This window comes from Anolis carolinensis, unplaced genomic scaffold (assembly GCF_035594765.1).
Source record: "Anolis carolinensis isolate JA03-04 unplaced genomic scaffold, rAnoCar3.1.pri scaffold_15, whole genome shotgun sequence".
In the NCBI taxonomy this organism is placed as follows: Eukaryota; Metazoa; Chordata; class Lepidosauria; order Squamata; family Dactyloidae; genus Anolis; species Anolis carolinensis.
The window spans coordinates 13,043,825-13,058,243 of NW_026943826.1; the positions used below are offsets into that span (position 1 = coordinate 13,043,825).

At 43.7% G+C, this 14,419-nt stretch overlaps 3 protein-coding genes across 4 annotated transcripts in view; all 3 read left to right on the forward strand.

Annotated features, from left to right (window-relative positions):
* The window catches only part of c1qa (complement C1q A chain), a 5,399-nt gene extending 3,844 nt beyond the window's left edge, over window positions 1-1,555 (forward strand). The window contains exon 3 of the mRNA XM_003230594.4: window positions 1-1,555. This exon is cut by the window's left edge and continues 1,891 nt beyond it. The gene's annotated coding sequence lies outside the window, so the exon portion shown is untranslated.
* A 2,524-nt stretch (window positions 1,556-4,079) lies between these two features.
* On the forward strand, window positions 4,080-9,053 carry c1qc (complement C1q C chain). Of its 2 annotated transcripts, none has more exons than XM_062965568.1 (3): window positions 4,080-4,206; window positions 6,325-6,515; window positions 7,859-9,053. In XM_062965568.1, exons 2-3 carry the CDS (start codon window positions 6,326-6,328, stop codon window positions 8,413-8,415), a joined length of 747 nt encoding a protein of 248 aa, XP_062821638.1. In that variant the 5' UTR covers window positions 4,080-4,206; window position 6,325; the 3' UTR covers window positions 8,416-9,053. The 2 variants fall into 2 exon arrangements, with proteins under 2 accessions (XP_062821638.1, XP_062821637.1); XM_062965567.1 differs by lacking the exon at window positions 4,080-4,206 and adding an exon at window positions 4,770-4,926.
* A 1,740-nt stretch (window positions 9,054-10,793) lies between these two features.
* Window positions 10,794-14,126, forward strand: c1qb (complement C1q B chain). Its single transcript, XM_062965566.1, has 3 exons — window positions 10,794-11,208; window positions 12,171-12,400; window positions 12,681-14,126. Exons 1-3 carry the CDS (start codon window positions 11,034-11,036, stop codon window positions 13,026-13,028), a joined length of 753 nt encoding a protein of 250 aa, XP_062821636.1. The 5' UTR covers window positions 10,794-11,033; the 3' UTR covers window positions 13,029-14,126.
* The last annotated feature ends 293 nt before the right edge of the window (window positions 14,127-14,419 follow it).

Here is a 14,419-nt window from a genome sequence, read left to right on the forward strand (position 1 = left end):
CCTTATCTAGTATCGCACAATGCATTAAACACTTACTAATGCTTTGCTACCAAGCTCCATCCTACCCATGTTCCCTTATTCTTATATGCAGACGATACTGTCTTATTGTCCTTATTAGTATCGGCCTTCAACACTTAATGCACTGCTTTGCTACTGAGCTCCATCCTACCCATATTACCTTATTCTTCTATGCAGATGATACTGTGCTATTATCCTTATCTAGTATCACACAATGCATTAAACACAATAATGCTTTGCTACTGAGCTCCATCCTACCCATGTTCCCTTATTCTCATACGCAGACGATACTGTGCTATTGTCCTTATCTAGTATCGCACAATGCATTAAACACTTACTAATGCTTTGCTACCAAGCTCCATCCTACCCATGTTCCCTTATTCTTATATGCAGACGATACTGTCTTATTGTCCTTATTAGTATCGGCCTTCAACACTTAATGCACTGCTTTGCTACTGAGCTCCATCCTACCCATATTACCTTACTCTCATATGCAGACAATACTGTGTTATTGTCCTTATCTAGTATCGCACAATGCATTAACCCCTTAATGCATTACTTTGCCATCAAACTCCATTCCACACATGTTTTGTTACTCTCCTATGCAGACGATACTGTACTATTGTCCTTATCTAGTATTGCACAATGCATTCAATACTTAATGCATTGCTTTGCCATCAAACTCCATTCCACACATGTTTTGTTACTCTCCTATGCAGACGATACTATGCTATTGTCCTTATCTAGTATCGCACAATGCATTAAACACAATAATGCTTTGCTACTGAGCTCCATCCTACCCATGTTCCCTTATTCTCATACGCAGACGATACTGTGCTATTGTCCTTATCTAGTATCGCACAATGCATTAAACACTTACTAATGCTTTGCTACTGAGCTCCATCCTACCCATGTTCCCTTATTCTTATATGCAGACGATACTGTCTTATTGTCCTTATTAGTATCGGCCTTCAACACTTAATGCACTGCTTTGCTACTGAGCTCCATCCTACCCATATTACCTTACTCTCATATGCAGACAATACTGTGTTATTGTCCTTATCTAGTATCGCACAATGCATTAACCCCTTAATGCGTTACTTTGCCATCAAACTCCATTCTACACATGTTTTGTTACTCTCCTATGCAGACGATACTGTACTATTGTCCTGATCTAGTATCGGCCTTCAACGCTTAATGCACTGCTTTGCTACTGAGCTCCATCCTACCCATATTACCTTACTCTCCTATGCAGACGATACTGTGTTATTGTCCTTATCTAGTATCGCACAATGCATTAACCCCTTAATGCATTACTTTGCCATCAAACTCCATTCTACACATGTTTTGTTACTCTCCTATGCAGACGATACTGTACTATTGTCCTGATCTAGTATCGGCCTTCAACGCTTAATGCACTGCTTTGCTACTGAGCTCCATCCTACCCATATTACCTTATTCTCATATGCTGTGCTATTGTATAAGACTACACCTCTTCCAATGCGCACCAAATAAAAATCAAAAAAATCAAATTTTATTTCAATATGGTAATTTTTAATTCAAATGCCTACGACTAGCAGGAAAACTGTCTCCCTGCCTGCCCAGCTCTCCCTGTCTCCAAGTCTATCAGGGTGGTAGTGCAGACATCCTGGTGAGTGGATTTTCTTCTACCGTACTTGTACAGTGCTGTCCTTGCTGTTTTCATACAACGGGAAAGCGGCCGCAACTATTTTTGAGCTCCCCCCACCATATGCGGCAACTGCAGATTCTCCAATCCAGCTCGGAAGTTTCACTACCCGCCCTATAAGACGATACCCAGCGTATAAGACAATCCCAACTTTTGAGAAGATTTCCCTGGGTTAAAAAGTAGTCTTCATAAAATACTGCGCATATCTATCTATATAAAAGGATAAAGTTGCGGGCGCAGTGACTATAACAACAAAACTAAACATCCCACAAATACGAAACTTGGCAACACAATGCAAAAGCCTTGCCTTCCGGTTACAACAACACAACCACACCACAAAACCACAATCCGGACCCACAAAACTCACAACAACACATCATGACTATAACAACACAACTAAACGCCCTAGAAATACAAAACTTGGCAACACAACGCAAAAGCCTTCCCTCCCGGTTGTAACAACACAACCACACCACAAAACCACAATTCGGACCCATAAAACTCACAACAATACATCGTGACTATAACAACACAACTAAACGCCCCAGAAATACAAAACCTGACAACACAACGCAAAAGCCTTGCCTCCTGGTTGTAACAACACAACCACACCACAAAACCACAATCCGGATGCACAAAACTCACAACAAAGCATTGTGACTATAACAACACAACTAAACGCCCCAGAAATATGAAACTTGGCACACAACTAAGTGCCCCAGAAATACAAAACTTGACAACACAACGCAAAAGGCTTTCCTCCCAGTTGTAACAACACAATCACACCACAAAACCACAATCCAGACCCACAAAATTCACAACAATACATCATGACTATAACAACACAATTAAACGCCCCAGAAATACGAAACTTGGCAAAACAACGCAAAAGCCTTGCCTCCCGATTGTAACAACACAATCACACCACAAAACACAATCCGGACCCACAAAACTGAAAAATTGAACAAGGTAACAGACTTCAAATACTACTACTAATGTGAGTATAAAGAAGGGTGGAGGTCACAGCATCAATACAACCTAATGTAGACTGAACAACAACACCAGACTCAGACACAGCAACGCGTGGCCGGGCACAGCTAGTCTATATATATAAAAGGGTAAAGTTGTTTGCGCCGTGACTATAACAACACAACTAAACGCCCCAGAAATACGAAACTTGGCAACACAACGCAAAAGCCTTGCCTCACGGTTCTTACAACACAACCACACCACAAAAACACAATCCGGAGCCACAAAACCAAAAAAAAAGGCAAACATGCACAACAATGCAACTATTTATTTATTTATTTTATTTATTTACAACATTTATATCCTGCCCTTCTCACCTGATTGGCAAAATTTAATGCCCAAAATGCAATCATAAAAACAATATAAACAGATCCATTAATAACATTGTTAAAACACATTATAAAAACCTTAAAAACGTATATATAATTAATTCCATTTGTCCGAGATCCTCATGGTGACATTGTAGACTACCTTGTAGAAAGTGAATGAATAAAACATTGTAATTCCATGCTGACTTACATGACCCAAAACTACATGACCCAAACACATGAAACTTGGCAACACGACCCAAAATCCTTGCCCCTAGGTGCTGACAACAAAAAGAAAAGAAAAATTAACTCCTAATTAGGAGAAAAGGAACAGTTGTTTTTATCCAATTGCTGCCAGTTAGAAACATCAGGAGAGAATACATTTCAAACATGACCGGGCAGACCACAGAAGTCAGAGCAACCCAATACAAAGACAAACAAAAATAATAAAACAAATACAACCCCCCCCCCCATAAAAATACAATAATACAATTTAAAAACATAAATAAAAATAATATAATATAATCAAATAATAAAATATAATACATACAAATAATAATAAAACAATAAAAAATGAAATGCATACAAATAATGCAATAAAAATAATAAAAAACACTAAAAATAATTAAAAACACTAAAAAAATTAATACAATAAAATACTATAACAACACAAAATAACTAAAAACAATAAAAGAAAATAATAAAATATAATAAATAAAAAGATAAGTTACAATAAAATTAATTTAATAATACAAATAACGTCAAATAAAAATTCCACAACAATTTTTAATCAATACCACCACCACTTTGCCACAGCAACGCGTGGCCGGGCACACTTAGTGTGTGTGTATATATATATATATATGTGGAATAATGTCCAGGGTAGGAGGAAAACCCTTGGCTCTTCTCTCTTTCGGTTTCTTGGGAAAGGGGGATTCCAGGCTGTTGTTTCCTGACGATGCGGCACGAATCCCAATCTCCCTCCTCGTGCCATCGGCCTGCATGCAAAGTGGACCATGAAAGGATCTCGCCTTGACCAGGAGGCCATTCTCTATTTGCATTTTGAGATATTTGTGTCACTTCTTCTTCCCTTTTTGTCCGACAACAAAACCCGCTGGTTTCGCCCCTGAGGATTGGAAATGTCGCCGTCGCATCCAGCGAAAAGTAGGGCATGGAAAAAATTAAATTAAATAAAATCCAACAGATATCGCAAGGTCGGTTATTAGGGGTGTGCATAATTTCGTTTCTAATTCGTACTTCGGATCAAATTCGTTAGTTTTGTGCTTACGAATTGATATTAGAAACACGCAGGAATCATAGAATCATAGAATCATAGAATCATAGAATCATAGAATAGTAGAGTTGGAAGAGACCTCATGGGCCATCCAGTCCAACCCCATTCTGCCAAGAAGCAGGAAATCGCATTCAAAGCACCCCCGACAGATGGCCATCCAGCCTCTGCTTAAAAGCCTCCAAAGAAGGAGCCTCCCAAAGAAGGTGGGTGGGGGGATTTAAGAATCGAAACACTCCCCAATGATTTTCGTTACGATTCTGTAACCTTCGGATGCCTCCCAAGGTGAGTTTAATGTTCAGTGTAAGCACTAAAACACTTTGGTCAAACCAAGAGAACATAAAGTGTTTCCGCAAGCAAAGTCACCGGGGGCAGGACTAGCAAAGTTAATGGGCAGGAGACGGAGAACACAGGATTCTGGGAAATGTAGTTTGGGAAGGGAAGGCCCTCTGCGGCGTAAAGACAGGAAAAGGGATGGGTCAGTTCTTCTCGGCCCTTCCAGGCCGTCAACTTCCCCATTGAAAGTAAAAGATTTGCAAAGACGAGAAGCTAAATCCTTGCCTAGAGTGGGCAGAGACACAGATCTATCCAAGGTAAGAAAAACGACGGCCACTGACGGTGTTGCAAATATATATATATATATATATATACACTAGCTGTGCCCGGCCACGCGTTGCTTAATTTTTCTTTCCTTTTTCTTGTATGAACATAGAGGCATGGATGAGAAGTTGTGCTGTCAATTTTCAAGGTTGTGGGGCGTTTAGTTTAGTTGTTTTGTCCGGTGCCGTGATGCCATTACCCTTTTATATATATATATATATTCTAATTTCTGACTCATTTGTACAGCTTACACATTACGAAGGCTATGCATTTGGTGTTAGCATATATATATATATATATATATATATATATATATATACTAGCATCAAATGGATAGTCTTCGTAATTTGTAAGCTGTACAAATGAGTCAGAAATTAGAATATATATATATATATATATATATATATATATATATATATATATGATGTGCCCGGCCACGCATTGCTGTGGCGTAGTGTGGTGGTTAGGAAGCAGCCTGGCTTTGAAGCTGCAAGGCTGTTCTGTGCTATTCAAGTTGGTCAACAGAGGATCCCTCTGGTTCGGATACCCCAAAGGAAGGCTTGTTGTCTGTTGTTGTTGTTGTTGTGGTTGTTGTTGTGAGTCCACCTCCAAAGGGAAGGTAGGGTGTGTGGCTTTCAGATATAATGATGATGATGATGATGATGATGATCATGATGATTTTCTTGAATCCAGGATGCCTCAAAGGAAGGCTCTTAGTCCATTATTATTATTATTATTATTATTATTATTATTATTATTATTATTATTATTATTATTATTATGACACAGCAAACAAGATAGATATGCTGGATTTCATATTATTATTATTATTATTATTATTATTATTATTATTATTATTATTGAGTCCACCTCCAAAGGGAAGGTGGTGTGTATGGCTTTCAGATGGAATAATGATGATGATGATGATGATGATGGTGATGAATTTCTTCAGTCCAGGATGCCTCAAAGGAAGGCTCTTAGTCCATTATTATTATTATTATTATTATTATTATTATTATTATTATTATTATGACACAGCAAACAAGATAGATATGCTGGACTTCATATTATTATTATTATTATTATTATTATTATTATTATTATTATTATTATGTTGTCGAAGGCTTTCATGGCCGGAATCACTGTCTTGCTGTGAGTTTTCTGGGCTGCCTGGTCATGTTCCAGAAGCATTCTCTCCTGACGTTTCACCTGCATCTGTGGCAAGCATACTCAGAGGGTGGGAGGTCTGTTGGAAACTAGGCAAGTGGAGTGTATATATATATATATATATATATATATATATATATATATATATATATATATGAGGAATGTTCAGGTCTGGACCATGTACTCTCTCATCCATTGTTTCCCATTCTTGGATTTCTTCACAGGATGAAGATGGACTTGGATTCAAGGAGGCTTCTGGGATGGAAATTTGTCCTCGTTTCTCTCTTTCTGGCCGATTTATCTTCAGGAGCTGAACCTCCCCAATATTGTTACGGCAATCCTGGGCTTCCTGGAGTGCCAGGCCCACCGGGCAAAGATGGCCGGGATGGCCAGAAAGGATCCAAAGGAGAGCGAGGTAACCGGTTCAAGGCCTTCCTTCCACGCCAATCTCTTTCTATTCTTCTTGCAAGGCTTTGCGCTTGAAGGGCCCAATGCCTGAGGGAACATTAATGAAGAATGTTCTAGGTCCCTCAATACGTCTTGATGGAAATGTCCAGTGGTTGGATCACAGTTGTATGAAACCATGGCTACAACCATTGAATTTTTTTCACTTTCAGCCCCAATGTATTATATTGTTGAATTGGAGAACCTAGAAGAATGTTCTAGGTTCCTCAACACAACTTGATGGAAATGTCCAGTGGTTGGATCACAGTTGTATGAAACCATGGCTACAACCATTGAATTTTTTTCACTTTCAGCCCCAATGTATTATATTGTTGAATTGGAGAACCTAGAAGAATGTTCTAGGTTCCTCAACACAACTTGATGGAAATGTCCAGTGGTTGGATCACAGTTGTATGAAGCCATGGCTACAACCATTGAATTTTTTCGCCTTCAGCCTCAATGTATATATACAAAAGAGTGATGGCATCATGGCGACCCACAAAACAACAAAACTACAGGCCCTCCAACCTCAAAATGTGACAACACAACCCATCATCCACGGCTCTAGGTTGATACAACAAAAAGAAAACAAAAATAAAGTCCTAATTAGAGAGAGAGAAATAATTGCTTTTATCCAATTGCTGCCAGTTAGAAGGCTAAGCTCCTCCAACTTGGTCTCCTAACAACCCAATAAAAAAATAATAAAAAACACTAAAAAATAATTAAAAACACTAAAAAATTAATACAATAAAATACTATAACAGAAAATAACTAAAAATAATACAAGAAAATAATAAAATATAATAAAAAGATAACTTACAATAAAATTTATAAAAAATTACAAATAACGTCAAATAAAAATTACACAATTTTTAACCAATATCACCACCACTTTGCCACAGCAACGCGTGGCCGGGCACAGCTAGTGTATTATATTGTTGAATTTGAGGACCTAGAAGAATGTTCTAGGTTCCTCAACACAACTTGATAGAAATGCCCAGTGGCTGGATCATGGTTGGATTAAGCCATGGATACAACCATTGAATTTTTTCGCTTTCAGCTCCAATGTATTATATTGTTGTGTTTGAGGACCTAGAAGAATATTCTAGGTTCCTCAACACCTCTTTCTGAAAACTTCCAGTCGTTGGATCACGGCTGTATGAAACCATGGCTACGACCATTGAATTGCCTTGCTTTCAGTCCCAGCATACAATATTGTTGTGTTGGAGGACCTAGAAGAACGTTCTAGGTTCCTCAGCACAGCTTTGTGGAAATTTCCAGCGGTTGTATTAAACCGTATTGCATCTCTTGTAGGTGTCCCAGGCGTTTTTGGAAGCCAAGGTCCAAAGGGGGAGGCTGGACTTCCAGGTATCCCTGGTCTGCCCGGGAAGAACGGGCCACGTGGCCCAACCGGACCTCCAGGAGACCCTGGTCTGGAGGGAGAGAAAGGCACGCCGGGCGAGCCGGGCGGCTACAAGCGCACCCATCAATCGGCCTTCACGGTAATGCGCCAGACGGGCCAGCACCCTGCGAAGAACACCCCCGTGGTCTTCAACAAAGCTGTCACCATCACCAACCAAGACTACGACGTCACCACGGGCAAGTTCACCTGCCGCGTCCCAGGCCTCTACTATTTCGTCTACCACGCCTCCCAGACGGACAACCTCTGCGTCAACATGTACCTGAACCGGGAGAAGGTGGCCAGCTTCTGCGACCACATGACCAACCCCAAGCAAGTGAGCTCAGGAGGCCTCCTCCTCCAGATGCAAGTGGGCCACCAAGTGTGGCTGGCGGTCAACGACTACAACGGCATGGTGGGCATCAGTGGGTCTGACAGCGTTTTCTCCGGGTTTTTGCTTTTCCCAGATTAGGGCCCGAATCTGATTGGTTGTCCCCACAATTGCTAACCCATTTAATCAGTGGCATTTAGCAATGTGTCAAGTGGCTTTACTCTCATAGATTTAAGTTCTTTAGAACTTCAGAACTCTCTTCTTCAGCTTCCTATCCTCTAGTTCTATTTCTAGATCTGGACGTGTCATCAACAATAAATCGGCGACCTAGATGGGACTGTGTCTTCTCTCGAATTGATCACATTGGCCAATAGTGCTGTGCAAGGCTTCGGAAGTCTATTTAGTAATTTGGGGATTTGTATGATTCGTTAGTACGGGAGCCCTCTGAATCTTTACGAAATTAAGCGAAAATCTCCAAAATGAATTACTAATCGGATTTCCGCTGCTTCGTGCACCTCTATTGGCCAACATACATTTTGTCTACGAAACTGGAGCTGATGCGGTCTATCCAAAGCAGTTTTCTGAAAAAACGAGCCAAATAATCCAGGAACGGGCCTAAAAACCAAGACACTCCCTCGCAACCCCTCCCGGGGTCCCGGCCCTCAGGTTGAGAAATACTAACCTATATATATATATGAATTACAGCCAATATTTCTCTACTCGTGTCCTCAGCTGTTCAGGGGACTAGATGTTTAATAAATCTATTATTTGCTTCCTTTCGTTGCTCCATCGTCGTCGGCGTTTTTACTCTTCAGTCATATCCCAGGGGCGAGAGACCAAAAGAACAAACACCACCGCCAATGGAAGGAGAAGGAAAAATATAAAACACGTCCCAAAGGTCTCGGGATTATAAAAACAGCATATAAAAAAAAGGTTGTGCTTACTTTGAAACAAATATTTATTCACGGGAACGCCGTTCCCCTTTCAGGTGGCTTGTGATGAAGGTGAGAAAAAAAAATCACTAAAATAGAAACATATGTAAAAAAAAAATACAGAATTATATAAAACAGTTGTGAATCAAGGACAAGGATATTTTTCTTTGCCAATGCAGTGATCCAGGAGTGAGGCTCACTCACTAGACATTAGGGTTGTGTAAAGCTTCGGAAGTCCACGTCGTAATTCGGAGATTTGTACGATCTGTTAATATTCGTAAATGTCCGAATCACGAATCTGTACACATAATAAAAGTGTAAGTGTGTGGCTGGGGTGTCCATTTCCACAGACAAGCTCCCACTTCCATAAATAGCTACAGCTCCCACTACTCAGAGACACCAATGGCCCTCCACCACAGACATCCCAGTTATAGAGAGCACCATGGACATGTCCAAGAGCCCTTCCAATGTCCTCCATAAACACTTCCATCACCCAAGTGACAGGGTCAATTTCATCCTAGATTTTCTGTTTTTCCTCCACCACAGACACCCCAGTGTTTCTTACCATACTCAGGAGACACCCGTGGCCCTCCCTCCAATGACATTGCAGGTTATGGTGAGCACCGTGAACATGTCCAAGAGCCCTGATAACGTCCTCCACAGACACTACACTGCCCACCACCCAAGTGAAGGCTTTCATTCAGGGACAATTTCATCCTAGATTTCATGTATTTCCTCCACCACAGACATCCCAGTTATAGAGAGCACTGTGGACATGTCTAAGAGCCGTGCCAACGTCCTCCACAGACACCATCCTGTCCACCACCCAAGGGAAGGCTTTCATTCGGGGATAATTTCATCCTAGATTTCATGTATTACCTCCACCACAGACATCCCAGTTATAGAGAGCACTGTGGACATGTCTAAGAGCCATGCCAACGTCCTCCACAGACACCATCCTGTCCACCACCCACGGGAAGGCTTTCATTCGGGGATAATTTCATCCTAGATTTCATGTATTACCTCCACCACAGACATCCCAGTTATAGAGAGCACTGTGGACATGTCTAAGAGCCATGCCAACGTCCTCTACAGACACCATCCTGTCCACCACCCAAGGGAAGGCTTTCATACGGGGACAATTTCATCCTTGACATTGTTTTTCCTCCACCACAGGCATCCCAGTGTTTCTTGCTCTCTCCATTGGTGTCTAATTTGAATGACTCCGCCCACTGCCTCTCCCATAACTCTTTCCCCTATGGCACCCCCATGACGAACTCAACCTACTGGAGGGGTTTGAGGGGACCCGCTCACCCTAGTGGGAGTTGTAGTTCACCCTACAGGCTGAGAGCACACTCAACATTGTCCAACACCACAAACATTAAGTACTGATGGAGTTTCTTTGGAACATACAGCCTGGAAGACTCACAGCAACCCAGTGAAAGCCGTCGACAACACAAAGGCCTGAGCTGTCCTTGTGGGTCGCCACAAAAGAACACAACAAACCACCGAGATTGCAATTTTGCTGGGAAAACACCCGATTTCTTGCCGAGCTTGCAGAACAGCGAGGAGGCCACGCTTCCCTTTAGCTGCACAAAGTGCGGATGTGAAACCACACGAAAAGATGGAAGAAAAGGGAAGTGTCGATCCATTTCGCTGTGGTTTGTAGCATGGAGGGGGAGGCTGTGATTGCCCAACGCACTTTGTGTGAGTGTGTGTTTGGTGTGTCGTCCGTATAGGCCACGCAGTTGTGTCCCGGTCTCCGCAGTGCTTTCGTCCGACCGTCAACCTTCCCGTTCTCCCGTTCTCCACCTCCACCCTCCCAGGATGCGGAGTGCTGAGAAGGTGGTCATCTGGGCCGTACTGGTTTGCCTCCCCGCCTGCAAGATGGCTGGGGCTTCCACTTGCCAGGGCCCGACCCTGATCCCGGGGATCCCCGGCATGCCGGGAGCTCCGGGTCCCAACGGCCGCGACGGAGGAGACGGGACCAAAGGGGAACGAGGTAAGAGGAAGGGCAAGGCGGTCGGGATGAAGAGGACCTCTGGGTCCGAACCAAACATGAGAGGTTGGGTCAGGGGAATAAGGACGGGTTGAAGTTAGGATTTGGGTTAAGATTGGGTTCGGGTTAGGAATAGCGTTGGGTTGGGTTAAGATTGGGTTGGGTTAGGAATACATTTCTCTCTTTCTCTATCTCTTCACCTGTGTCCCTATCTATCTATCTATCTATCTATCTATCTATCTATCTATCTATCCATCTATCTATCCATCCATCCATCCTTCCATCTATCCATCCATTGATCCATCCATCTATCTATCTATCTATCTATCTATCTATCTATCTATCTATCTATCATCTATCTATCTATCTATCTATCCATCTATCTATCCATCCATCCATCCTTCCATCTATCCATCCATTGATCCATCTATCTATCTATCTATCTATCTATCTATCTATCTATCTATCTATCTATCTATCTATCCATCTATCTATCCATCCATCCATCCTTCCATCTATCCATCCATTGATCCATCTATCTATCTATCTATCTATCTATCTATCTATCTATCTATCTATCTATCTATCTATCCATCTATCTATCCATCCATCCATCCTTCCATCTATCCATCCATTGATCCATCTATCTATCTATCTATCTATCTATCTATCTATCTATCTATCTATCTATCTATCTATCTATCTATCTATCCATCCATCCATCCATCTATCCATCCATCCATCCTTCCATCTATCCATTGATCCATCTATCTATCTATCTATCTATCTATCTATCTATCTATCTATCTATCTATCCATCCATCCATCCATTCACAGATACATTTCTCTCTTTCTGTCTCTCCCTAACTCTTCACCTGTGTCCTGTAGGTCCTCTTGGGAGTGACATTCAATTTCGATGTATGATGGACAATCAAAACGAGATCATTCTATTCTTTGCCTTGTAGGTCCACCAGGGACAGTCGACGACTACAGAGATGTCGGAGAACCAGGAGAACCGGGCGAGCCGGGCTATCCGGGGAAAGTAGGACCCCGAGGAAATGCGGGGTCCAAGGGTCCGCCTGGTCCGGCCGGTCCGCGTGGGCCGAAGGGCGATTCCGGGGACTCCAAGACCTCCCTCAAGTCAGCCTTCTCGGCCGCACGAGGCATCACCATATCACCACGGCGGGGGCAGCCGGTCAGTCGTAAACACTTTTCATACTTTATTTCGTTCACATTGAGACCGAGTATAAAACAGAGCAATACAGATTATAGGTGGGCTGGGCTGTAGTAAATCACCAGCAGTAATAAGATCTACCAAACGAAAGGTCGGGGTGAGCACCTGACCGTCAAGCCCAGCTCACTTAAAGAATTCATTGCCTCTGGTAATGTAAACATGTTGTTTTCCACCACAGAGTTATTCATTTGTCTCGGGTCAAATTTCACTCAATCCCAACCTCGTATCTTATTCGTCACAGGTCCGCTTCGACCGGCTCCTCACCAACGTCAACGGGAACTACGAGACGCGCTACGGCCGCTTCAAGTGCGAGATCCCGGGCCTCTACTACTTCACGTACCACGTCAGCTCCCGCGGGAACCTCTGCCTCCAGCTGAAGAAAGGCCGCGGCAACGAGCGGGGGGAGCGGGTGGTGGCCTTCTGCGACTTTGTCTACAACTCCTTCCAGGTCACCACCGGCGGCGTGGTCCTCCGCATGGCCCGGGAGGAGTCGGTCTGGCTGGAGCCGACGGAGAAGAACTCCCTCGTCGGGGGCACCGAGGGGGCCGACAGCATCTTCTCGGGGTTCCTGCTCTTCCCAGATAGCTAAGGCTTCTCACCGATCGTTGTGCTCATCTACACTATGTAACAAAAATTGAAAAAATATGTCCTGTTCCTGGTCTATAACTGTCATCCCTGTTTGATTGTGCCGTACTTACTTCGAAAGTTCTACTCCAGAAAGTATGTTGAGTTGGTTGAGACCCCACGGAGACTCCGAGGGCTCTGTGGTGACCCCGAGGGCTCTTCGGGGACTCCGAGGGCTCAGTGGGACCCCAAAGGCTCCGTGGTGACCCCGAGGGCTCAGTGGATACTCCGAGGGCTCAGCGGGGACCCCGAAGGTTCTGCAAGGACCCCGAGGGCTCAGCGGATATTCCGAGGGTTCCGCGGGGACTCCGGGGGCACAGCGGATACTCAGAGGTCTCCGCGGGGACCCCAAGGGCTCAGTGGGGACCCCGAGTGCTCTGTGGGGACCCTGAGGGCTCAGCGGATACTCCGAGTGCTCCGTGGGGACCCTGAGGGCTCAGAGGATACTTCGAGTGCTCCACGGGGACTCCGAGGGCTCAGTAGATCCTCTGAGGGCGCATCGGGGACTCTGGGGGCTCCATGTGGACCCCAAGGGCTCTGCGAGGACCCCAAAGGCTCTGCAAGGACCCCGGGGGCTCCGCGGATACTCTGAGGGTTCTGTGGGGACTCCAGGGACTCAGCAGGGACTCCGAGGGCTCAGCGGATACTCAGAGGACTCCGGGGACTCCACGGGGACCCCGAGGGCTCCGCAGGGACCCTGAAGGCTCTGTGAGGACCCCGAGGGCTCAGCAGATAGTCCCGAGGGCTCCACGGGGACTCTGGGGACTCCATGGGGACCCCGAGGAATCTGCAGGGACCCCGAGGGCTCAGTGGGGACCCTGAGGGCTCAGCGGATACTCCGAGGGCTCTGCGGGGACTCAGAGGGTTCCGCGGAGCACACTTAGAGTACCGCTGGTGTGTATTAATCCAACCATGTTCCTGAAAATTTATCCTATCCTTGTCTAACCTCAAAGTAGATCTCTTAGTATAATAGCATTGGAGTCCCACCTGAACTGCCTGTCTGCCTATTCTCTCAAACCAATAAATATTCTCTCTAAACCAATAAATATACATTGAAATGTCAGCGTTGTTCTTCGTTGCGTCTTGGAGGAGGGCACTGATAATTTTTAAACAGATGCTACGGCACTTGATGGCTATAGAATTGTACAATCACATAGTTGGAGGAAACCATAAGGGCCACCCAGTCCATATAAGTACACATGTATACATACACATATGTAACAAATGTACACATACACCTATATACATACAACACATTTAAACATAAACATATGTAACGCATTTACATATATGCACATTTATACATGCACATGTATACAGAAATACATACACATATACAGATGTACATACTTACAC

Coding starts and splice junctions, on each gene's coding strand:
- c1qb (XM_062965566.1), top strand. CDS start 11,034: ATGCGGAGTGCTGAGAAGGTGGTCATCTGGGCCGTACTGGTTTGCCTC. Junction 11,209..12,170: donor CGGGACCAAAGGGGAACGAG/GTAAGAGGAAGG, acceptor TTTGCCTTGTAG/GTCCACCAGGGACAGTCGAC. Junction 12,401..12,680: donor CACCACGGCGGGGGCAGCCG/GTCAGTCGTAAA, acceptor TATTCGTCACAG/GTCCGCTTCGACCGGCTCCT.
- c1qc (XM_062965568.1), top strand. CDS start 6,326: ATGAAGATGGACTTGGATTCAAGGAGGCTTCTGGGATGGAAATTTGTC. Junction 6,516..7,858: donor AGGATCCAAAGGAGAGCGAG/GTAACCGGTTCA, acceptor CATCTCTTGTAG/GTGTCCCAGGCGTTTTTGGA.